The 26,235-nt window shown below is 43.5% G+C and overlaps 1 protein-coding gene across 11 annotated transcripts in view; it reads right to left on the reverse strand.

Annotated features, from left to right (window-relative positions):
• LOC139376886 (neurexin-1a-like) overlaps positions 1-26,235 on the reverse strand; it is a 574,009-nt gene that overhangs the window by 351,261 nt on the left and 196,513 nt on the right. For all 11 annotated transcript variants that reach the window (XM_071119862.1, XM_071119864.1, XM_071119861.1 and 8 more), the window contains 3 exons: positions 24,917-25,078; positions 10,869-11,135; positions 10,577-10,751 (listed from right to left, as the gene is read on the reverse strand). In XM_071119862.1, the coding sequence (XP_070975963.1) occupies positions 10,577-10,751; positions 10,869-11,135; positions 24,917-25,078 (604 nt within the window). The remainder of the gene's footprint in view (positions 1-10,576; positions 10,752-10,868; positions 11,136-24,916; positions 25,079-26,235) is intronic.

A 26,235-nucleotide genomic window follows, 5' to 3' on the forward strand; every position in this document is an offset into this window, starting at 1 on the left:
TTTATTGCCAGGATCCTCTCATGTGTAGAAAAAGATGGCTTTTGCAAGCCCATGTTAAGGAGTAGGCACAACCTTTATATCGGCAGAAAGAGAGGAGCTGCAGCTAGTACAATAAACGTCAAGTCTCTAGCATAAACACACAGGGAGCTATTCAATATTCAAAATGACATCACCGTGCGACGTGTGTCAATTAACTCGAGGGGTTTTTAAAGGGATAGTTCACTCAAAAACTATATTTTAGTATGTTGTTCATTAGTCCACTGTTGACACAATCCCGTAAATAGTTTTAAAGAGCATTTACAGTACAGAACAAAAATTGCTTTTTCTCGTCTCTCAAGTATTAGACTGTCAGCATCCATTTACGGACTCACTCTGCTTCCAAATCCCCTTCCTCTCTCCCTTCCTCCCTGAGGAGGAGGATGGAAGGAATGAGGTAACACTGTGTGTGTGTGTGTGTGTGTGTGTGTGTGTGTGTGTGTGTGTGTGTGTGTGTGTGTGTGTGTGTGTGTGTGTGTGTGTGTGTGTGTGTTTGTGTGTGTGTGTGTGTGTGTGTGTGTGTGCGTGTGTGTGCGTGTGTGTGTGTGCGCGTGTGTCCGTCTGTGTGCATGAAGAGCATGGAAGGAATAAGGTTGCACTTTCCTTGAACTGTGTGTCATATAACAGTGTCTTAATGTTGTGATAAACATGACATAACAAAAATGATTTGTTACAGCTTAAAGATGACTCACTCTCTCCTGGGAGTCTGTGTTTACTGGTGAATGTATTTACAGGTAGTATAATTTCAGATTATTTATTTATTTTTACTTTCATTTGTTATGGACCTGTCAGGACGCACCTTTCAAGAAAGTGTCCCCAAAAGAGAGGCTGCATTCCAAATGGACTTATGGGCCCTGGTTTAAAAGTAGTGCACTATATAGGGAATACAGTGGCCTTTTGGGACGCAGACGAAGTGATCCTGAGGCTTTCAGATGGATCTCTCATGGTGCATTTCCATACAGATTTACCCCAGTGTTCTACCCGAAGGCTCAGGCTTTTCTATTTCCATACAGGATTTACCCCAGTGTTCTACCCGAAGGCTCAGACTTTTCTGTTTCCATACAGGATTTACCCCAGTGTTCTACCCAAAGGCTCAGACTTTTCTGTTTCCATACAGGATTTACCCCAGTGTTCTACCCAAAGGCTCAGGCTTTTCTATTTCCATACAGGATTTACCCCAGTGTTCTACCCAAAGGCTCAGACTTTTCTGTTTCCATACAGGATTTACCCCAGTGTTCTACCCAAAGGCTCAGGCTTTTCTGTTTCCATACAGGATTTACCCCAGTGTTCTACCCAAAGGCTCAGGCTTTTCTGTTTCCATACAGGATTTACCCCAGTGTTCTACCCAAAGGCTCAGGCTTTTCTGTTTCCATACAGGATTTACCCCAGTGTTCTACCCAAAGGCTCAGGCTTTTCTGTTTCCATACAGGATTTACCCCAGTGTTCTACCCAAAGGCTCAGGCTTTTCTGTTTTCATACAGGATTTACCCCCAGTGTTCTACCCAAAGGCTCAGACTTTTCTGTTTCCATTCAGGATTTACCCCAGTGTTCTACCCAAAGGCTCAGGCTTTTCTGTTTCCATACAGGATTTACCCCAGTGTTCTACCCAAAGGCTCAGGCTTTTCTGTTTCCATACAGGATTTACCCCAGTGTTCTACCCAAAGGCTCAGGCTTTTCTGTTTCCATACAGGATTTACCCCAGTGTTCTACCCAAAGGCTCAGGCTTTTCTGTTTCCATACAGGATTTACCCTAGTGTTCTACCCAAAGGCTCAGGCTTTTCTGTTTCCATACAGGATTTACCCCAGTGTTCTACCCAAAGGCTCAGGCTTTTCTATTTCCATCTACACGGCCGGCACCAATCTCTCACTGGGCCATGGATCCAGTGGACCCGCTCCAACATACCACGGCTAAAGGCTGTATCCACGTTGTGCCATGCCTAAGAACAGCACTAAGTCGTGGTATATTGGCCATTTACCACACCCCTTTACAGTCGAAAAGCAGCAAAAGTGAAGTAATAACATCATCCATAATTCACCGTTGTCATCATCCCTCTATGGCTACTGAGTGAAGCATGCACTGGCAATGGATGATGGAGCTACAGCTTTTCTGCTACATCATAACATCGTCATGATTGTCAGGATCAAAAGAAAGTCTGTGCAGTGAAGTCATCATTAATCCACCATTGTCACCATCTCTCTGTAACACAAAACTCTAACTGAAGTAGCACCATGGCGACTGATCAAGGCCTTTATGGGCTGGCTGGGATGCTTTTGTTGCACTGTTGTTGGTGAGAGACACGTTTCTGCGGTGTGTGAGTGTGTGCGTATTAATAAAACATGGGAACAGCCAGATGAAAATCCCAGCACGGTGCCACATGCAGCGTCGTGACTCACTCACTCCTGGGACCAACTGTGCTTTGTTGGCTGGTGCCCTGTGGATTCATTTATTATTCAATTCTTCAAACATTACTTTCATTTGATTAATTATTGAAAGGTAGGGTCATTGCCAAAGAAAGGGCTCTGGGGTTGGGGGCGGGAGGGGGACAACTCTGCACTTTGACAACAGACAGGGCTTGATAACTTGGCCCTAGATCTGTGTATGCCGTCTTGTGACAATGGCCATAGGTGATGGAAAGACCGGGGATAAAAGATCTGGGATCAGGCTTCGTGTTAAAAGAGTGTTCGGCATGTTTTTTTAATTTAACCAGGCAAGTCAGTTCAGAACAAATTCTAATTTACAATGATGACCTACACCGGCCAAACCTGGGCCAATTGTGCACCGCCCTATGGGACACCCAATCACTGCCAGATGTGATCCAGCCTGGATTTCGCCACTCAGGAGCCCACGTACCATTACACTCTGCTCTAAGGACTGTACTGTGTCTGTCTGAGTGTGTCTGAAACCGGAAACCAGGTAGACTATAGGGAAGCGTGACTAGCATAACAACAACATGAGACTGGCATCCAACTGTCCTTCTTGTATCCACTTGATCAAGTCGCCGTCACAAACAGGAATAGTGGGGATATGTCTCTTGATATGTTTTAACTCTGACGTTTTTGACTTCCTTCTCCAGCAGTGAAAAAAACATTTCCCAGTTTCTAGCCTCCAGGTTTGCTTGCTGTGTACAACAGATGATGGTAATCAACACTCCTGTGGTAACAAACTGTATACTATTTAGTTCCAGACTGAAAAAAATATATCTATATTTTTTTTAGGCAAGAGTGCATATGAGGCCTAATCTTCAAAGGTTTGGTTTAGGATTAACAAAGCCTGACTTACTCTAATTACAAATACAGTATTACGTATTGCCCTAGCGACAGTGCCTGACTTAATATACACTATAAAAAAACAATTAAGTATGTGGGGTCCGCTTCAAATGACTGGATTTGGCTATTTCAGCCACACAAGTTTGCTGACAGGTGTATAACAACGAGCACACAGCCATGAAATCTCCATAGACAAACATTGGCAGTAGAATGGTCTTACTGAAGAGCTCAGTGCCTTTCAACATGACACCGTCATAGGATGCCACCTTTCCGACAAGTCAGCTCGTCAAAAGTCTGGCCTACTAGAGCTGTCCCGGTCAACTGTAATGCTGTTATTGTGAAGTGGAAACGTCAAGGAGCAACAACGCCTCAGCCAAGAAGTGGTGGGCCACACAAGCTCACAGAAACCGTCTGTCCTTGGTTGCAACACTCACTACCGAGTTCCAAACTGCCTCTGGAAGCAATGTCAGCACAATAACTGTTCGTCAGGGGCTTCATGAAATTATTTTCCATGGCCGAGCAGCAGCACACAAGGCTAAGATCACCATGCATAATGCCACTCCACGTCGGGTGGAGTGGTGTAAAGCTTGCCGCCATTGGACTCTGGAGCAGTGGAAACGCATTCTCTGGAGTGACGAATCATGCTTCACCATCTACCAGGAGAACACTACCTGCCCGAATGCATAATGGTAACTGTAAAGTTGGGTAAAGAAGGAATACTGGTCTGGGGCTGTTTTTCATGGTTTGGGCTAGGCCCCTTAGTTCCAGTGAAGGGGAATCTTAATGCTACAGCATACAATGACATTCTAGATTATTCTGTCCTTCCAACTTTGTGGTAACAGTTTGGGGAAGGCCCTTTCCTGTTTCAGCATGACAATGCCCCTGTGCACAAAGGTCCATACACACATGTCCAAACACACATGGTTTGTCGAGATTGGTGTGGAAGAACTTGACCTCAACCCCATTGAACACCTTTGGGATGAATTGGAATGCCGATTTCGAGCCAGGTATAATCACTCAACATCAATGCCCCACCTCACTAATGCTGTTGTGGCTGAATGGAAGCAAGTCCCCGCAGAAATGTTTTAATATCTTGTGGAAAGCCTTCCCAGAGGAACAGACACTGTTATAGCAGCAAACGGGGTACCAAGTCCATATTAATTCCCATGACTTTGGAATGAGATGTTCGACGAGCAGGTGTCCACATACTTTTGGTCATGTAGTGTACGTCCTCCCACATGAGAAATACTACGTAATATTATGGTATAAATTCTAAAGTATTCACTGTAGTGTTTTTTCAGACTTTACTGTAGTATTCACTGTAGTATTTTTTCAGACTTTACTGTAGTATTCACTGTAGTGTTTTTTCAGACCATACTGTAGTATTCACTGTAGTATTTTTTCAGACTTTACTGTAGTATTCACTGTAGTGTTTTTTCAGACTTTACTGTAGTATTCACTGTAGTGTACTGTAGTATTCACTGTAGTGTTTTTTCAGACTTTACTGTAGTATTCACTGTAGTGTTTTTTCAGACTTTACTGTAGTATTCACTGTAGTGTTTTTTCAGACTTTACTGTAGTATTCACTGTAGTGTTTTTTCAGACTTTACTGTAGTATTCACTGTAGTGTTTAGTTTCACTGTAGAATTTTTCAGACTTTACTGTAGTATTCACTGTAGTGTTTTTTCAGACTTTACTGTAGTATTCACTAGTATTCACTGTAGTGTTTTTTCAGACTTTACTGTAGTATTCACTGTAGTGTTTTTTCAGACTTTACTGTAGTATTCACTGTAGTGTTTTTTCAGACTTTACTGTAGTATTCACTGTAGTGTTTTTTCAGACTTTACTGTAGTATTCACTGTAGTGTTTTTTCAGACTTTACTGTAGTATTCACTGTAGTGTTTTTTCAGACTTTACTGTAGTATTCACTGTAGTGTTTTTTCAGACTTTACTGTAGTATTCACTGTAGTGTTTTTTCAGACTTTACTGTAGTATTCACTGTAGTGTTTTTTCAGACTTTACTGTAGTATTCACTGTAGTGTTTTTTCAGACTTTACTGTAGTATTCACTGTAGTGTTTTTTCAGACTTTACTGTAGTATTCACTGTAGTGTTTTTTCAGACTTTACTGTAGTATTCACTGTAGTGTTTTTTCAGACTTTACTGTAGTATTCACTGTAGTGTTTTTTCAGACTTTACTGTAGTATTCACTGTAGTGTTTTTTCAGACTTTACTGTAGTATTCACTGTAGTGTTTTTTCAGACTTTACTGTAGTATTCACTGTAGTGTTTTTTCAGACTTTACTGTAGTATTCACTGTAGTGTTTTTTCAGACTTTACTGTAGTATTCACTGTAGTGTACTGTAGTATTCACTGTAGTGTTTTTTTAGACTTTACTGTAGTATTCACTGTAGTGTTTTTTCAGACTTTACTGTAGTATTCACTGTAGTGTTTTTTCAGACTTTACTGTAGTATTCACTGTAGTGTTTTTTCAGACTTTACTGTAGTATTCACTGTAGTGTTTTTTCAGACTTTACTGTAGTATTCACTGTAGTACTGTAGTTTTTTCTGTAGACTTTACTGTAGTATTCACTGTAGTACTGTAGTGTTTTTTCAGACTTTACTGTAGTATTCACTGTAGTGTTTTTTCAGACTTTACTGTAGTATTCACTGTAGTGTTTTTTCATACTGTAGTATTACTGTAGTAGTATTTTTTCAGACTTTACTGTAGTATTCACTGTAGTGTTTTTTCAGACTTTACTGTAGTATTCACTGTAGTGTTTTTTCAGACTTTACTGTAGTATTCACTGTAGTGTTTTTTCAGACTTTACTGTAGTATTCACTGTAGTGTTTTTTCAGACTTTACTGTAGTATTCACTGTAGTGTTTTTTCAGACTTTACTGTAGTATTCACTGTAGTGTTTTTTCAGACTTTACTGTAGTATTCACTGTAGTGTTTTTTCAGACTTTACTGTAGTATTCACTGTAGAATTTTTCAGACTTTACTGTAGTATTCACTGTAGTGTTTTTTCAGACTTTACTGTAGTATTCACTGTAGTGTTTTTTCAGACCATACTGTAGTATTCACTGTAGTATTTTTTCAGACTTTACTGTAGTATTCACTGTAGTGTTTTTTCAGACTTTACTGTAGTATTCACTGTAGTGTTTTTTCAGACTTTACTGTAGTATTCACTGTAGTGTTTTTTCAGACTTTACTGTAGTATTCACTGTAGTATTCACTGTAGTATTTTTATGGACTAAAGTCGAAGACTAAAAACTACAGACTAAAGTATGCAAAAGCAATACTGTAGTATTTACTGTAGTATCGTTTAAATAGAAAACTATACTATACTGTAGAGAGGCTACATTCAAAATGGCCTTGTGGGCCCTGGTTTAAAAGTATGTGTATATTTAGGGAATACAGTACCATTTGCTATTGCAGACTGTACTATACTGTAGTATTTACTGTAGTGTTTTTGCTGACATTACTGTAGGATTTACTATAAAGTTGTATTATCTTTGTCATAGAAGTGTAGGCTTTATCCCTGAGATAACCTACTTGAGAAACACTAAAATAGCAACTTCTCCATAACCTGTATGTAGGAATGTAGGACTGGGGTCTGAACAGATAGTTCAGCACTTCTGCTCTGTTCTATAACCTGTAGGTATGTAGGTCTGGGGTCTGAACAGATAGTTCAGCACTTCTGCTCTGTTCTATAACCTGTAGGTATGTAGGACTGGGGTCTGAACAGATAGTTCAGCAATTCTGCTCTGTTCTATAACCTGTAGGTATGTAGGTCTGGGGTCTGAACAGATAGTTCAGCACTTCTGCTCTGTTCTATAACTTGTAGGTATGTAGGTCTGGGGTCTGAACAGATAGTTCAGCACTTCTGCTCTGTTCTATAACTTGAAGGTATGTAGGTCTGGGGTCTGAACAGATAGTTCAGCAATTCTGCTCTGTTCTATAACCTGTAGGTATGTAGGTCTGGGGTCTGAACAGATAGTTCAGCACTTCTGCTCTGTTCTATAACCTGTAGGTATGTAGGACTGGGGTCTGAACAGATAGTTCAGCACTTCTGCTCTGTTCTATAACCTGTAGGTATGTAGGTCTGGGGTCTGAACAGATAGTTCAGCACTTCTGCTCTGTTCTATAACCTGTAGGTATGTAGGTCTGGGGTCTGAACAGATAGTTCAGCACTTCTGCTCTGTTCTATAACCTGTAGGTATGTAGGTCTGGGGTCTGAACAGATAGTTCAGCACTTCTGCTCTGTTCTATAACCTGTAGGTATGTAGGACTGGGGTCTGAACAGATAGTTCAGCACTTCTGCTCTGTTCTATAACCTGTAGGTATGTAGGTCTGGGGTCTACATACAATACAATAAAATATGCATTAGGTACATGCATGCGTGAAGACCGTGCACCATGTGCAACTACATGTAAATACATTAAAGTAGTTAATGTTTGTGTTGTACACTTCACAAGGCCCACATCCTGCACACAACTCAGCATGGCAACACAGTTAAAAACATATATTTTTAGATACCATGTAGCGTTTGAGGGAATACATTTAGTTGCAAAATGTCTTTTCTCTTTTTACTTTCACATTATCTATGAAATGCCAGGAAGTTTAAGGAGGTTTACATTTAGAAAAAAACAACACTTTTCCATGTATGCTTATTCTGTATGTGAAAGCTGCAAATCAGTATCTACATGGCAAACACATTCTCTAGCCACAGCTATTTTGAGAGTAGACTTCCACACCATAAGAGTAGCCCTAGCCCCCCCCTTCTCCTCCCCTATCTCCTCTCCTCTCTCCTCTTCTCTCTTCTTCCTCTCCTCTCTCCTCTCCAATCTCCTCCTGAGTTTCCCAGCTAACACTGTCCAGACTTCAGATTTGAGGAGGGAGTGTAGAAAAAACGTGACTTTGAAATTAGTGCTGATCTCAGTGTACCACTGTGCAGTCACTGTCTCAGTCCAGAGAGAGAGAGAGAGAGACAAAGAGAAAGAGACAGAGACAAAGAGAAAGAGAGAGACACATAGAAAGTGAGACAGAGAGAGAAAGACAGAGAGAGAGACAAAGAGAAAGGGAGAAAGAGAAAGAAAGAGACAGAGAGAGAGCAAGAGACAGAGAGAGAGGGAGAGAGAAACAGAAAGAGAAACAGAGAAGGAGAGACAGAGAGATAGAAAGAGAGAGGGAGAGAGAGAGAAAGAGAGAGAGATGGAGAGAGAGAAATTAAATAAAGAAGGAAAAATAAATGGACAGAGAGTTTGCGAGAGAAAGAGAGAGACAGGGAGGGGAGAAGAGAGAGACAGAGAGAGACCTGTTCTCTCCCGTTTCCATGGAAACTCGGGCAGAGCGGAGAAGAAGGAAAAAGGAGGAAAAAAGAGAGAAGTGAGGCTTTGGAGAGTCACTGACAACAAGGAAAATACAGGGAGGGAGGGAGGGAGGGAGGGAGGGAGGGAGGGAGGGAGGAAAGATACAGCTAAATAGAGGGATAATAGGGCAGCACATCTAATTGTGATAACATGATACATCCAGTGGGTTTGGTCGCCTGTCTCGACACAGTGCAACACTGTTGGTCTACCATGTCACAGGAGGAGTCAAATGATTGCTGTTGCTTTTGGTTCAGACAACATAGTTATTATGTGCCTGAAATGTTTGACAAATAAATTTCTGCTAAAAGGTTTCTAAATTTCTCCTCCTCTCTCCTCCTCTGCTCTACCCCCCCCCCCCACACACATTTCTATCCTCCTCTCTCCTCCTCACCTCTACCCACCACACACATTTCTATCCTCCTCTCTCCTCCTCAGCTCTACTCCCCCACACACATTTCTATCCTCCTCTCTCCTCCTCAGCTCTACCCACCACACACACATTTCTATCCTCCTCTCTCCTCCTCAGCTCTACCCACCACACACATTTCTATCCTCCTCTCTCCTCCTCAGCTCTACCCACCACACACATTTCTATCCTCCTCTCTCCTCCTCAGCTCTACCCACCACACACATTTCTATCCTCCTCTCTCCTCCTCAGCTCTACCCACCACACACATTTCTATCCTCCTCTCTCCTCCTCAGCTCTACCCACCACACACATTTCTATCCTCCTCTCTCTTCCTCAGCTCTACCCCCCCACACACATTTCTATCCTCCTCTCTCCTCCTCAGCTCTACCCCCCCACACACATTTCTATCCTCCTCTCTCCTCCTCAGCTCTACCCCCCCCCCCCCCCCCACACACATTTCTATCCTCCTCTCTCCTCCACAGCTCTACCCACCACACACACTATTCCTCCTCAGCTCTACCCCCCCACACACTCCTCCTCTCTCCTCCTCAGCTCTACCCCCCCACACACATTTCTATCCTCCTCTCTCCTCCTCAGCTCTACCCCCCCACACACACATTTCTATCCTCCTCTCTCCTCCACAGCTCTACCCACCACACACATTTCTATCCTCCTCTCTCCTCCTCAGCTCTACCCCCACACACATTTCTATCCTCCTCTCTCCTCCTCACCTGCACCCCCCCACCCCCCACACTTCTACCGTACTCTCTTCCTCTCCTCTCTGTGCTAGAGTAGTCAGTAACATGAACAAGGCCACAGCTGTGATGGTTTTGTAGTGTACCCTGACCCCCTACTCAATAGAGCATGCGTGACTGGATATGTGTGTGTGTGTGTAGCTGTATGGCTCTGCTCTGTGTGGCTTCATGGAGTATTGAAACAGTTAATGTAATTCCCACTAGTGGAGAAGGAGCAGTAAACATGGTTGGGGGGCGTATGTAATTTGCACCGTGACATTGCCAGGGCCTTGGCTGTGAACACACGCTAACAAATTGCTGCTTAGATAAGCAAATCAACAGGGATCAGAAAATGGTTTCACTGGGGGCTCGGAGGGGCTGTGTGGGTGTGTGTGTATGTGTGTGTGTGTGTGTAACACTGGATGCTCGGAGAGGCACTGAGGACACAGTGGGAGAGAAGACAGGGAGAGGGATTGCCTTACTGGCATGATAATATGGTGACTGTTTGAGGTAATGTAGCTTCATTTGTTCATCACTATTACAATGTCATCCATATTTGGAAGTCCCTCAATTGTCAGACGAAACTCGCCCAGCAGTCAGACTAAATGCTTTCAGTTATCAGACATAATTCCTACTATGTCTACACACAGTGGAAGAGAGGGCAGGAAACCCTTACGAGGATTAAAGACTCAAATCACGGCACCATGGCCTCCTCCAAAATCCGTCACACCAATAACAGCAAAATAAAATGCTATTACCTGACCGGCCGTCCCGTTGGAAGTCTACGTGGTACCACTCCCCATCGTTGACCTTCTTGTTGATGGCTCTGGTCTTGGTGGTCCCTGACCCCATGTCCAGCAATAGATACAAGTGGCCATCCAGCATCTCGATGGCAAAGAAGTCCACCTTCAGTGTCAGGGGGCTCTTGGAATCCTTGAATTAAATCCCATCATTCTTTATTTAAAGTGCATTTAAAATCACAACACACTTTACAGTCAAACATTTTCAAAAACAATCAGGAGGAATAAAATAACATAATAGGGAAGTCACCTTGGGAGCCTGTTTGGGCTTTCCGTGGCTAAAGAGGAGAAGCCCGTTAGGCTCTGTGGTACGGAAGTCGAAGGAGATGGAGCCCGTCTTCTTGGCGTTCCACTTGTTGAGCGTGATGAAGGACCCAGGGGTCTCGAAGGTGATGGGGTCAAGGGTCGCCACGTTCTCGCATTTAAAAGCCACAATGCCGTGAACCTTCATTTTGGCATCACCTTGTTTGGCCATCCTGGAGAGCTCGAGTCGCACGTCGTTGTTTTTATACACAACCTAGGTTGATGCAGGGAGGAAAGGGGAGGGTAAGGGAGAAAAAGTTCAATCCATACGGCCAAAAGTAGTGCACTATACAGTACAGGAAAGAGGGTGCCATTTCGGACACAAGCAATGTTTGGAAGTGTTTGACCGGAAATTGACACCTTTCTGTGAATAATGCACTACTGGCCAAAGGTAATGCACTTTAAAGTGTACCATTTTGTAAGCATCCCCTGTTTGGGAGTATGTGTGTTTGTCAGAATTCTGTTTGCAGAACTCAAACCACCCCCCTCGCCAAGACATCACCTCAATCCATCTACAAACACATAGCCTATTACTGTAGCTATACTATTAGCCGCTACACATTAACTCACATTATCTCACCACTGGGATAGAAAAATACAATTTAATACTCACAGAGGGAGACATTTTTGCAGTTTAAAGCAAATTCCTGCTATTCTACACATTTTGCCATGACTTATGCCATGATAATATGATATCTGAGTGAAAGTGATTATCAAAATCATTGGGGGCCCCCTGGAGGTCAGGGCCCCTGTGGAAAAAAATGACAGAGGTTAGGACCTCTGTGTCCTCATATGTAGTTACGGCCCTGGTAGGTAGGGATGTAGGTAGGTAGGAAGGTGTGTGGCGGTAGGTAGGTAGATAGGGAGGTGTGTGGAGGTAGGGAGGTAGGGAGGTGGGAGTGAGGTTGATTGGGTGGGTTAGTGGGTATGATGTGTGGAGGGAGGGAGGTGACTAAGTGTGTGTGAAGTGAGAGATGAGAGTAATGAGAGCTAACAGCTGTACACGATGCAGGTGTTGCAGTAAAAACGCTGATTAAGGCCTCAGCAGGAAACCTGATTAAAATATACCCTGCTGATGATGGATGTGCCTCTCACTACCAATCCACAAACATCTAAATTCATCAGTCTCCCACACACACACACACACACACACACACACACACACACACACACACACACACACACACACACACACACACACACACACACACACACACACACACACACACACACACACACACACACACGCTATGCAATGTATTATCAGACTACACACTGACCTCAGAGACACAATGCACTCCACAGGAGCTGACAGCAGAACTACATGTCCCAAAATGCCACCTATTTCCTATGTAGTGCACTAATTTTAACAAGGGCCCATAGAGCTCTGGTCAAAAGTAATGCACTACATAGGGAATAGGGTACGATTTGGGACGCAAACCAGGACAATAGAGAGACAGCAGCTAGCCTAAAGCTGAATCAGCACTACTTTATTAAATACCAGGCTATAATGCCATTAAGAAAGAAAAATCCACTAAACACTGATGACAAGCATCATCGTACAGTACCGTACTGTCCTGAATAAAATGTACCAATTGAACAATTGTCCCTACCTGATAAGTTGTATGACGCTGTGTGTAGGTATCTGAAAATATTTGCCAAGTTTTGTGGATATTAACAGACAGTAAGAAAGTTAGGCATGTTTTATATGGGCACTGGTCAAAAGTAGTGCACTTTGTAGGAAACAGTGTGCCATTTGGGACACATGGAGTGTAGATGGCTCTCCTGATTGCACAGACTGCATTATCCACACATTATCTTTAAGCACCTCAGAGTCGATTAGCTTTTAGTGAGTATACACCGTTAGAAACGGGGAGAGCTGCCAAGACATGTTAGGAGAGGTGGTCATTATAACGGTGTTAATGACTTAATCTATAAGGGTTTCTGTGAATATACAGTACCAGTCAAAAGTTTGGACACACCTACTCATTCCAGGGTTTTTCTTCATTTTTACTATTTTCTACAAAAAAGACATCAACACTATGAAATAACACATATGGAATCATGTAGTAACCAAAAAAGTGTTAAACAAATCAAAATATATGTAATATTTGAGATTCTTCAAAGTAGCCACCCTTTGAATTGATGACAGCTTTGAACACACTTGGCATTCTCTCAACCAGCTTCATGAGGTAGTCACCTGGAATGCTTTACTATTAACAGGTGTGCCTTGTTAAAAGCTAATGTGTGTAATTTCTTTCCTTCTTACTGTAATATGTTTGATCCAATCAGTTGTGTTGTGACAAGGTAGGGGTGGTATACAGAAGATAGACCTACTTGGTAAAATACCAAAACCAAATTATGGCTCGAACAGCTCCAAAAAAAGCAAAAAAGAAACACGATAATAGATTACACTACACTAAACTTAAACAAATGGGTACAGTACACATCTATCTGAATTGTCTGGATAGTTTTTATATTTCTCACCTTGTCATCTTAAATCATTTTATCTCTTTCAAGAATCAGAAACAGTTTGAAGAGTGGGGCACTGACATGAGGCAATATACACAGAACTGGATACACTTCATCTTATCTCTTCTAAGAAACGGTATCAATAACAGCTTGATAAAAGGGCATTGAAAAATCTGTAACAGCGCCAGGTGCAATTTTCAAGCTGTGTTTAAAAATATGCCATGAAAATACACTCTCAGAAGAAAAGGTGCTAAGTAGAACCATTATAGATGTTATGTCCGTCGTCGGAATGAGACCAAAGCGCAGCGTGGAAAGTGTACATCTTCTTTATACAAAATGAACACCAAAAAACAACAAAAGATATACGAACGTAACGTTCTGCAGGGCTATACAGCTACTGTGCAAAAACAAGATCCCACAAACTCAGGTGGAAAACAGGCTGCCTAAGTATGATTCCCAATCAGAGACAACGATAGACAGCTGTCTCTGATTGGGAATCAAACGCGGTCAACAAAGAAATAGAAAACTAGAATGCCCACCCAAATCACACCCTGACCTAACCAAATAGAGAAATTAACAGTCTCTCTAAGGTCAGGGCGTGACAATAGGGTACTTCGGTTTGTCCCTATAGGGGAATCCTTTTTGGTTCTACCTAGAACCCTCTATGACAGGTTCTACCAAGAACCATTTTATAATCTAAAGGTTCTTCCTAGAACCCCTCTATGTAGGGTTCGTCATAGAACCCCCTGTATATGGTTTGACCTAGAACCCTCTATTAAGGGATCTACCTATAATAATTTTATCATCTAAACATTCTTCCTAGAACACACTATGAACAGTTTCACAAGTCTTACTAACCTTTAAAAATGTAATTATTTCTGACTATACACCCCGTCAAATAAAGTATTTGGCTATTTCCGCCATGCAATCTCCATAGACAAACATTTGCAGTAGAATGGCCTTATTGAAGAGTTTAGTGACTTTCAACGTGGCACCGTCATAGGATTCCATTTTTACAAGTGGATGTTGGTCAAATTTCTTCCCTGCTAGAGCTGTCCTTTTGTGTAGCATTAAATGTAAAAAAAAAATTTTATTTTTTATTTCACCTTTATTTAACCAGGTAGGCTAGTTGAGAACAAGTTCTCATGTACAACTGCGACCTGGCCAAGATAAAGCATAGCAGTGTTACACATGGAGTAAACAATAAACAAGTCAATAACACAGTAGAAAAAAAAGAAAGAGTCTATATACATTGTGTGCAAAAGGCATGAGGGGGTAGGCGAATATTACAATTTAGCAGATTAACACTGGAGTGATAATTGATCAGATGGTCATGTGCAGGTAGAGATACTGGTGTGCAAAAGAGCAGAAAAGTAAATACATAAAAACAGTATGGGGATGAGGTAGGTAAATTGGGTGGGCTATTTACAGATGGACTATGTACAGCGGCAGCGATCGGTTAGCTGCTCAGATAGCAGATGTTTAAAGTTGGTGAGGGAGATAAAAGTCTCCAACTTCAGCGATTTTGCAATTTGTTCCAGTCACAGGCAGCAGAGAACTAGAAGGAAAGGCGGCCAAATGAGGTGTTGGGTTTAGGGATGATCAGTGAGATACACCTGCTGGAGCGCGTGCCATCGTGACCAGTGAACTGAGGTAAGGCGGACTTGTAGATGACCTGGAGCCAGTGGGTCTGGCGACGAATATGTAGTGAGGGCCAGCCGACTAGAGCATACAGGTCGCAGTGGTGGGTGGTATAAGGTGCTTTAGTAACAAAACGGATGGCACTGTGATAAACTGCATCCAGTTTGCTGAGTAGGGTATTGGAAGCTATTTTGTAGATGACATTGCCAAAGTAGAGGATCGGTAGGATAGTCAGTTTTACTATGGTAAGTTTGGCGGCGTGAGTGAAGGAGGCTTTGTTGCGAAATAGAAAGCTGACTGTAGATTGGAGATGTTTGATATGAGTCTGGAAGGAGAGTTTACAGTCTAGCCAGACACCTAGGTACTTATAGATGTCCACATATTCTAGGTCGGAACCATCCAGGGTGGTGAAGCTAGTCGGGCGTGCGGGTGCAGGCAGCGAACGGTTGAAAAGCATGCATTTGGTTTTACTAGCGTTTAAGAGCAGTTGGAGGCCACGGAAAGAGTGTTGTAAGGCATTGAAGCACGTTTGGAGGTTAGATAGCACAGTGTCCAAGGAAGGGCCAGAAGTATACAGAATGGTGTCATCTGCGTAGAGGTGGATCAGGGAATCGCCCGCAGCAAGAGCAACATCATTGATATATACAGAGAAAAGAGTCGGCCTGAGAATTGACCCCTGTGGCACCCCCATAGAGACTGCCAGAGGACCGGACAACATGCCCTCCGATTTGACACACTGAACTCTCTCTGCAAAGTAGTTGGTGAACCAGGCAAGGCAGTCATTAGAAAAACCGAGGCTACTGAGTCTGCCGATAAGAATATGGTGATTGACAGAGTCGATAACCTTGGCCAGGTCGATGAAGACGGCTGCACAGTACTGTCTTTTATCGATGGCGGTTATGATATCGTTTAGTACCTTGAGCGTGGCTCAGGGTCACCCGTGTCCTACTCGGAACCCAGACCGCGCAGCGGAGAAGGTACGGTGGGATTCGAGACAGTCAGTGATCTGTTTGTTGACTTGGCTTTCGAAGACCATAGATAGGCAGGGCAGGATGGATATAGGTCTGTAACAGTTTGGGTCCAGGGTGTCTCCCCCTTTGAAAAGGGGGATGACCGCGGCAGCTTTCCACATGCAAAAACACAATTAAAAACATTATATTCTGAAATCACCCTGCAATAGATGATGCTTGGAAATATGATACAGTATATGGTTCTACTGTACAGTATGTAGAACCCTTCTTGCCTTCCAAATAATCGTCAAAGAACCCTTTCTTCCAATTACAGTTCTTAGGATGTTATAGAACCCTATCCCACTGCAAAGAACCCTTTCTTCCAAAAACAGTTCTTAGGATGTTATAGAACCCTATCACATTGTAAAGAACCCTTTCTTCCAAAAACAGTTATTAGGATGTTATAGAACCCTATCCCACTGTAAAGAACCCTTTCAGAACTCTTTTTTATAAGAGTGTAGATGAAACCTATTGGGAATGAAACAAAAACGATTTGACAATAATCTCTTGGCAGGAGTGTTAGAGAGGGTGGGAGGGGGAGGGAGAGCGGGACGGTGGGAGGTGGATGATATCTCTATAAGAGGAGCTGAAGGGGGGAGAGAGAGAGAGAGAGAGAGAGCGAGAGAGAGAGAGAGAGAGAGAGAGAGAGAGAGAGAGAGAGAGAGAGAGAGAGAAATAAAAAATAAAGGAGAATGGTACTGCACTAATTTGTCATCAGACTCGGGCCATGACATCTAGGCTATTACAGCACTGGTGTTTTGTCATCACAACAGAATAGTACAGCAGCAGCTAGAACTGGGACCTGCAGACATATTCTGAAACATGGCACATGAGATGGAGAGTGTGAATATGTGACTGGTTGGTTGTGTGACTGTGTGTATGTGTGCGTGTGTGTGTGCGCACTATGCCCAGGCACATGTCATCAATCAGAGTTGCTAAGGCAACTTGCTACTGCTTGATCACTGCTCATATGTCATATGTCATCATCCTGAAACCAATGCCTACAGATCAAGGCCTATATGTCAGCTTCCTGCGACCATTGCCTACAGAACAGAGGTCATATGTCATCCTGCGACCATTGCCTACAGAACAGAGGTCATATGTCATCCTGGGACCACTGCCTACAGAACAGAGCTCACATGTCATCATCCTGGGACCATTGCCTACAGAACAGAGGTCATATGTCATCCTGGGACCACTGCCTACAGAACAGAGCTCACATGTCATCATCCTGGGACCACAGCCAACAGAACAGAGCTCACATGTCATCATCCTGGGACCACTGCCTACAGCATAGGGCTCATATTTCATGAACCTCAGACAACTGCTAACATACAGAGCAGAGCCAGGCTGAACTGTCCTGAGTGGAGGCTTATGTTTCCATGTTATCCAACAGACAAATCAAGATGCTGCAGAGACGTTGTCACTCTGCTCGAAGGTCACAACATGGTACTATTGCCTACAGTAGGGCTATAACAAGACCTACCCACATGAAAAAGTACTATAGTATATGCTATGCTAGGTATACTATAGTATTCACTGTAGTGTTTTTGTGGATTTTACTGTAGCATTCATTGTAGTGATTTTGCGGAATATAGTATTTGCTGTAGTGTACTGTAGTATTTACAGTTTACTATAGTATAAATGGGTCTTTCTATAAACTAGGGTAACAGTGAGTATTTCCTAAGCTGGACAGTATGCGAATGCAAAATCGAATGCTTCTAATCGAAAGAGTCCCCTTACCTTGATATTTAATACCTAAATCGAAACTGTCATTAACGTGGTTCTTCAATAATTAAGCATAATACTTGTTGGATGCGCATTTAGTGTCCACCTGCTTAGTTACGCCATGATATTTTCACACATCCTCACCCAGGAAGGAATTTTCTGAATGACAGTCAAGTGACGGACAGCATTTGTGATAGCACATGCAATACAACAACAGCCCAAGTGCTAGGAAAAAGGTGTTCGCAAGGAATGTCCAGAATATGTTGGTGTCTTATTCGTTATGCCGGCGAAGCGAGTTGTGCCTGGATCCATGTTGGATCTAATATCCTTAGCGAATTGAATCGTTAGATTCGTTAGATGTTTTTGTGGACACAGTCAACTGTGCAAAATTGTATAGGATAGAAGCAACACCTAACGCTATTCCTATTAATTATTCTGTATTTAATGACAAAAAATGATGTAGCCTAGTGGGCTTATTCACACTCTGATCTGTTAATGATATAACATGACTAATCCATTTTGTTTTCCATGTTACACCTGTCATTTTAATGAACACAAGGGGCTTGAAGCAGCCTACTTGAATTTGGAGCTCAGAAATGCAAGTACTGGAATAGTCATACCTTGAAAATCAGACATTTCCTCAATTTGGTGCTTGATAGGTCCTTGTAATTATTGTAACCAATGTAGAAGTTCTCCTGCTCCCTTATACTTATCTGTGATTTAGTTTTTGTGAGAGACGTGGCCACTTTCGTTTGTTTTCTGCAGCTAGAATTGAAAGGTGTTGTGCTACTATGTTGCAGTAAAAGCATGTGCGGTTATTATGAAGATGACAACATCTAATGCTGGCTTCAACTTGGCTTTCCATACAAATCCTTCCATTAAAAAATGAACCTGGTGCTTGGTCACTTTCTCATTATAAAAACAGTGATGGTTAGATTCAAATAGTGAGATTAATGCTGCCGCTATTCGTGGCTTTATTATGTGTGCCTGCGTCAGTCACATAGGCTACAGAAAAATCTCCACGCATTAAATGTATTTGTCAGACAATATTCTCACATATTTTAGAATGTAATAATAATTATAATATCAATGCATTGGCACTGCCCAAGAAATCATTATTGTTGTGGTGGTAATGGCCTACTTCATGGACACGTTTTGCATGCTTTTGGGGAGAGGGGTTCTATATCAGGCCCTACATCTACAATTATATAAACTATACAATTGCATAACATTGATGTCCTTGAAAATTACAATTAAGTGCTTGAAAAAGTCCCTGAAAGTCCATGAATTTGACTTGTCAATATCTGTATGAACCCTGCTTAAAGGATGTATACTCCTAGTCCTATGTTGTGGTGTAGGTGGAGTTATGAGACATCCATGTATTCACTTTTATCCCTCGAAGTACACAGGTAGAACTGCATGAAAATCCTTTTCTATTTTTGTTTCAAATCATTTTGAAATGTTGATCCCAATGTCACACATTGGTGCCATTATTTATAGAAAGACCCAAATACTGTAGTAAAAAAAGAGTAGTATATACTATAGTATATACTATATTACTGTAGTATGCTGTAGTATTTACTGCAGTTTTTTTGTGGACTGTTTACTGTAGTATCCTGTAGTTTACTGTAGTGTTTTTTCGCACTATAGTATGGTATACAGCAGCATTTACTGTAGTGTTTTTGGGGACATTACTGTAATATTATCTCTGTTTTCGCCGTCCGAAGGAAGAAATAGAGGCAGCGGAAGTGGAAAGGCGATATTACGAGGAGAAATACAAACGAGGCAAGCACGAGAGGCAGCGAGTGGGGAGCGTGTGACAGGTCAGGCACCGCGTTATGCAGAGATGCGCACAGTGTCTCCAGTTCGCATTCATAGCCCAGTGTGCTTTATTCCAGCTCCTCACATTTGCCGGGCTAGAATGGGCATCCAGCCAGGATGGATGGTGTCGGCTCAGCGCTCCTGGTCTCCAGTACACCTCCTTGGACCAGGATATCCTGTGCCGGCTCTACGTACTTTGTCTCTGGTGCGTCTGCACAGCCCAGTGCGTCCTGTGCTAGCGCCCCGCACTTGCCGGGCTCAAGTGAGCATCCAGCCAAGACGCATTGTGCCAGCTCTACGCTCCAGATCTCCAGTGCGCATCCACAGGCCAGTACGTCCTGTGCCTGCTCCCCGCACTCGCCCTGAGGTGCGTGTCCCCAGCCCGGTACCACCAGTGCCGGCACCACGCACCAGGCCTCCAGTGCGCCTCCACAGTCCAGTAAGTCCTGTGTCTCCTCCCCGCACGTTTCACGTTCCCCAACATTTCACAGTACAGAACCTCCGACGACGGGCCACAGTCCGGAACCTCCGGCGACGGGCCACAGTCCGGAACCTCCGACGACGGGCCACAGTCCGGAACCTCCTCCGACGGGCCACAGTTCGGAACCTCCGACGACGGGCCACAGTCCGGAACCTCCGACGACGGGCCACAGTCCGGAGCCTCCGACGACGGGCCACAGTCCGGAACCTCCGGCGACGGGCCACAGTCCGGAACCTCCGACGACGGGCCACAGTCCGGAACCTCCGACGACGGGCCACAGTTCGGAACCTCCGACGACGGGCCACAGTCCGGAACCTCCGGTGACGGGCCACAGTCCGGAACCTCCGGCGACGGGCCACAGTCCGGAACCTCCGACGACGGACCACAGTCCGGAACCTCCGGCGACGGGCCACAGTCCGGAACCTCCGACGACGGGCCACAGTCCGGAACATCCGGCGACGGGCCACAGTCCGGAGCCTCTGGCGACGGGCCACAGTCCGGAACCTCCGGTGACGGGCCACAGTCCGGAACCTCCGGCGACGGGCCACAGTCAGGAGCCTCCAGAGACGGTCCCCAGCCCGTGGTCTCCAGCAACGATACCCAGCCCGTGGTCTCCAGCGACGGTCCCCAGCCCAGGGTCCCCGGCCGGGGGTCTCCAGCGACGGCCCCCAGCCTGGGGTCCGCACCCTTGTGGGGTGGGGGGGGTGGTACTGTCACGCTCTGACCTTTTAATATCTCTGTTTTTTTTATATATTGGTTAGGTCAGGGTGTGACGAGGGTGGGTATGCTAGATTTGTATTGTCTAGGGTTTTTGTATGTCTAGGAGTTTAGAAGGTCTAGGTATTTGTATGTCTATGGTGGCCTGATATGGTTCCCAATCAGAGGCAGCTGTTTATCGTTGTCTGATTGGGGATCATATTTAGGTAGCCATTTTCCCTTTTGTGTTTGTGGGTTCTTATTCTATGTTTAGTTGCCAGTCTGCACTATTCGTATGAGCTTCAGGTTTCGTTCGTTTTGTTGTTTTGTTCAGTGTTCTTTCTTTAATTAAAAGAAGAATGTACGCATACCACGCTGCACCATGGTCTCCTTCATATGACGAACGTGACAAATATTTACAAGCATATATTTTGTATTTTTACTTTGACATAGAAGTGGGGGGCTTTCTCCTTGAAGAAACCTACTGAAGAAATACAAAAACAGCTCATTTTCCATACCATGTCGGTAGGACTGGGTTCTGAACAGAGAGTTAAGAGGTTCTGCTCTCTCTATAACTTGTAGGGAACACAAGATATGGTCTACACATGGCATGTAGGTTTCTCACTTGTGGGAGGCACAAATTGGGATATAGGGGAGGGGAATGGTATATGCAAAATAAATACTGTAGTATTTACTATAGCATAAAAATGTAGTGTTTTTGCAAACTGTAGTGTTTTTGCTGACATTTCTGTGGTATTTACTACAGTGTTTTTCGTGTGGATAACACTGTAGTATTTACTATAATATTATACAGTATACTATAAAATTACATAGTAAGTACTGCACATTATGGGGCTGCAAGTAGCCTAGTGGTTAGAACGTGGGACTAGCAACCAAAAGGTTGCAAGATCGAATCACCGGGCTGACAAGGTAAAAATCTGTCTTTCTGCCACTGAACAAGGCAGTTAACCCACCGTTAACTGACTTGCTTAGTTAAATAAAAAATGATCAAGGGATACTATAGTATTCTACAAGCTGTAGTATTGTTTATGTGTGTAGTAACACCATAGAAATATAATCGAATTGTGTGCGTCTCCAGAATTAGAAATAGAGTTGTACTTCCATTGTCACTGTGCTCACAGCTGATACCACCTGGCACACATGGGACTATACTACATGCTATACTATAATACTGCCTGTAAGTTATGTTCGAATCCAGACTTTGTATGTGCCAGGTTAACTAAACTGGCACATACGCTGTACATAGATATCCAGTATAAGGCCTGGTAACAAGCATAGGAGGACTGCAGAATTAGGATGTGAGTTGATGTAACCCCACATCGATACACTTCTTTAATTTCTGCCAGACATATGTTATAAATATACACACAGTGCTTTCTGCCAGTGCCCCATTAGATGGCTTTAGGAAGAAAGGACTGGGATAAATGGGGACCCTCTCTGACTCTCTTCCACTGGGATACTTCATAGCAACTACAGGCCTTATTCATCACTGCCAACTGCCAACCCACTCCAGCCTTGATCGCAGTGCCAGAAAACCACAGAAGACTGGGGTAGGATTTCTGTGGACATTTTGGCATGGAGGTGTATGAGAGAGTGTTGAATTTGGTCAACCAAAAAAGTAATTGCTAATTTTCTACGTGAAGATGATTTGATCTAATAGAAGTTCCATGATGATTAGGTTATGCACTGATGTAAATGGACGCAAGTGGCATTTCGGCAACTTTTCATAGAGATTGATAGATGACTCCTAATGTATAACTATTTTAGCAGAGAGGGCAACTACCGCTCAGCCCAGTCAAAGCTCTTCTTTGTCCCAGCACTCCAACTGCCCATATTCCAAAAAGGTTTGAAACTCTACCTTTTTGAAGAGTATCTTATAAAACAACTCTCACGGCGCTCCCGACACACCCCATTCCATTGGTTGAGTGGTCACTTGAATATCTTGTAAATATAATAGACAATCTTGAGGGATGGCACCACAACGTTGCTGATAAATGCCTTGATCTAACCCCAGAAAATCCCAAAAGACGGGAGGATTTGTGTTCCCCCATGTGGCGTGGAGGACTGACAGGACTAGGTGTACAGTCCAAATCGCACCCTTTTTACCTATTCCCTTCTCTCGTCAAAAGTAATGCAGTATATAGGGAATAGGGTGCCATTTGGGAAACAGCCTATCAGACTGCAAGGAGGGCACCAGGCCTAGATGTCTCTCTTTGTCTTCTCAGTAGCTCTATGGCTGCGTCCCAAATGGCACCCTATTCCCTATATCGTGCCTTACTTTTGATCAGAACCCTATGGGAATAGGGTACCATTTGGGATGCGCATCCATGTATCACCTCAGAGGCACTCCTCTAATGAAGACATGCATGCCCCTTAACGAGATAGAACCCCTTAATGAGCTCTAGCTCCTAACGAGCTCCTAGCGCTAACGAGGTAGAGTCGGAGCGTGGACATGTGGTCTACACCCTGACTGCTTATTAAGACTCTGTCGCCTCAGAACTTATCTGTTAGGTTCCGTGAGGACGAGATGCTTGGTTGGAGGTGAGGAGAGAAGTAGGTAAGAAATGTAGGGGGAGCAGAAGGGAAGAAATGTAGGACACCACACAAGGAACAGGAGGAGGGGAAAACTACTGAGAGAGAGAGAGAGAGACAGAGAGAGACGAGAGAGAGAGAGAGAGAGAGAGAGAGAGAGAGAGAGAGAGAGAGAGAGAGAGAGAGAGAGAGATGGGGTAAACGTCAGAGAGGAGAAAGAGACAAGGGTAGATAAATGACTTATTTGGAAATGGAAAGATACATGAAGGGAACCTTTTATTGCACTTCTTGGAAGATTTACTTCTCGAGAGTGGACTGTATTCCTTGGTGTCTGCTGATGTCAGCATCCCCATTACGCACCCACTGTAATATTTAGCAGAACATAACAGAATGGGAACATGGAAACACCTCCCTTTACCAGCGTGTTCCAGCATGTATGACTACTGAATACCTTCTATTTGCTCTATATAATATTATAATAATATATCATATAATATTATTGCGAAGCATCTTTTGAAACTACAGAGAACAATTCGATCTTGAATAGTCTGATCCTGATATGACAGGAACGGCTTTCTCAGCGTCTCTCTCTTTTGATTGTAGTGCATAAGTACAGTATACCATTTGTGTTCAAAGATTTTGTATCCTATTTAAAACCCTTGCTTTGGGTTCTGCAAACAGAATTGTCTTGGCAGGAGACCCCCTCTGAGGTATGACAGTGAGGAGTACGGAGTGTTGGGACGGATTGGGAACTGACTTAGAACTCTCCTTGAATCCTAGACTCCTAGCAGGATATCTCCTCCCCACCCCCTGAGGTATGTCAGTAAAGGCTATGGAGTGTTGAGTGCTGGGCTTCGTCCCAAATGGCACTAAATTCCATTTATAGTGCACTCTGGTCATTAACTATTTAGGAAATAGGGTGCCATTTTGGGACTCATCCCCGGAACTGGTCATGGAAATTCACCTGGCAGAGCTGCATGAAACCTGGGGAGACTCCCACACAGACGAGAAGGGGCTCTGGTGGGGTACAGTGGGGTGTGTGTTTGTGTGTGTGTGTGTGTGTGTGTGTGTGTGTGTGTGTGTGTGTGTGTGTGTGTGTGTGTGTGTGTGTGTGTGTGTGTGTGTGTGTGTGTGTGTGTGTGTGGGGGGGGTCAGGATTAGGAGAACGAGTGTCTGTTTAAAGGGGTACTCCAGGATTTTGGCAATAAGGCCAGTTATCTACTTCACTAGAGTCAGATGACCTTCTGGATACCATTTGTACAGTATGTCTTTGTGTCCAGTGTTAGAGGTAGTTTTGCGAGCCAAAGCTAATTAGAGTTAGCGCAGTGACTGAAGGTCTATGAGTATCTACTAGCATGCAACAGTCCCTTAGAGATAATTAAAATAAAGAAAAGTGTGTCTGGAAGAGCAAGGGCCTGTTCAGTACTCCTTGCGTGTCCCCAGTGATGTACTGTACACTCCACACTCCCTTCCCTGAGAATAGTGCACAGTGTTTGATGTGATGCCCACTCCCTAACCTGAGAGTATTGCACAGCGTTTGATGTGATGCCCACTCCTCTACCCTGAGAATAAGCACAGCGTGTTGGTGTTTACCTCTTTCAGACAACCCATAAAGTTGTTGCTAACAGGTGATCCAGGCAGGTCAGCCGTGCTAGGACTCCCGCCAACATAGAAAAAGTCGTCGGAGCCTAGCATGGTGTAGTCTTCTTGAGTATACCCTGTGGTGGTCAGTATCCCATCCACGGATATAGTTACCTAGACAACAAAGCACAGGGAAAGGACACGCTATTCTCAGATAGCCTATCAGAGCTCTTAGTCCAGCGGCTTTCTGCCTCTGATATATAGTCTCTGAGTCTGTGATAGTATTGTTTTTCCTCTATAGATTTTTGGTAAAGATTATAGAAACCCATTTTCATGTCTGTTTTTTTTATTTTTTTTCTTGTTTTTTTGTTTATTTTGTCCAGTTTAGGATTAGTAGTTTGAGATGTAGACTGCTAGCCCCCCAAGGAATTGATAAAGCTAGTTAGCTAGGAAGTTAGTTAGTTGCCCCAGACTAAGTGTGTTAGTAAGTTAGCCCCTACTGCAACTCAAAAGGAATTTCAGCAGACACAAAAATGGTGTTAGTAGAATGTTATCTAGGTTAGTTTCGCTAGGGTTACATATTAGTAAAAGTTAATAAGCAGTTTGTTTTCTAATAAAAATAAAAGAACAGCGTGCGAGTGGGTTAGATATAGAAAGCAGCAAGCAAGTAGAAGCCACAACCACAGGTTTAGCGTTTAGCGTAATACACAGAAATTAGTTTTTTCAGAAAGACAAAAGTAAGGTGTTTTTGTCTTTTCTTTTTGCATGTGAGCACACAAAAAGACATGTTCCCCAAGATGGTGTTAGTTAATAGGTTAAGGAAAAATTGCTTTGGTCCGACACTTTGCGCTTGTGTCGGATGTATGCAGAAGCGCATGATTGGTGGATCGTGCAAAAAAAAATAAAAGCACCAATGACAACGACAGCTGGACTGGACGAGTGGTCGGGAAGTGTGAGCATGTGCAGCGTTCAGCGCAGCATTCAGAATGCATGCCATGCAGAGTGAATGAGAAATAGAACACTGGCTGAGCCAATGAGCATCAGGCCAGCCAGGCAGGAGTCAGACATGGGTCCTCCTTTGTTAACCACTGCTTGATGCAAAAGGCTCGAAACGATGCTCCTAAAAACGTGATTGGACAGGAGACAGGAAGTAAAAATAACAGGAAGTGGTGAAAACCAACCAACGGATGAAAATATAGAAAAAATAAAAAGGTCAAAACGTAAGCAGAAAGAGTACCAACCGCAGTTCCCCCTTTTTTGTTAATGACGTCTACAGTAAGAAAAGATAGAAAAGAAACACACGGCAAACCCAAACTAAGAAACAATTAGAA

The sequence above is a fragment of the Oncorhynchus clarkii genome, chromosome 20 (assembly GCF_045791955.1).
Source record: "Oncorhynchus clarkii lewisi isolate Uvic-CL-2024 chromosome 20, UVic_Ocla_1.0, whole genome shotgun sequence".
NCBI lineage: Eukaryota > Metazoa > Chordata > Actinopteri > Salmoniformes > Salmonidae > Oncorhynchus > Oncorhynchus clarkii.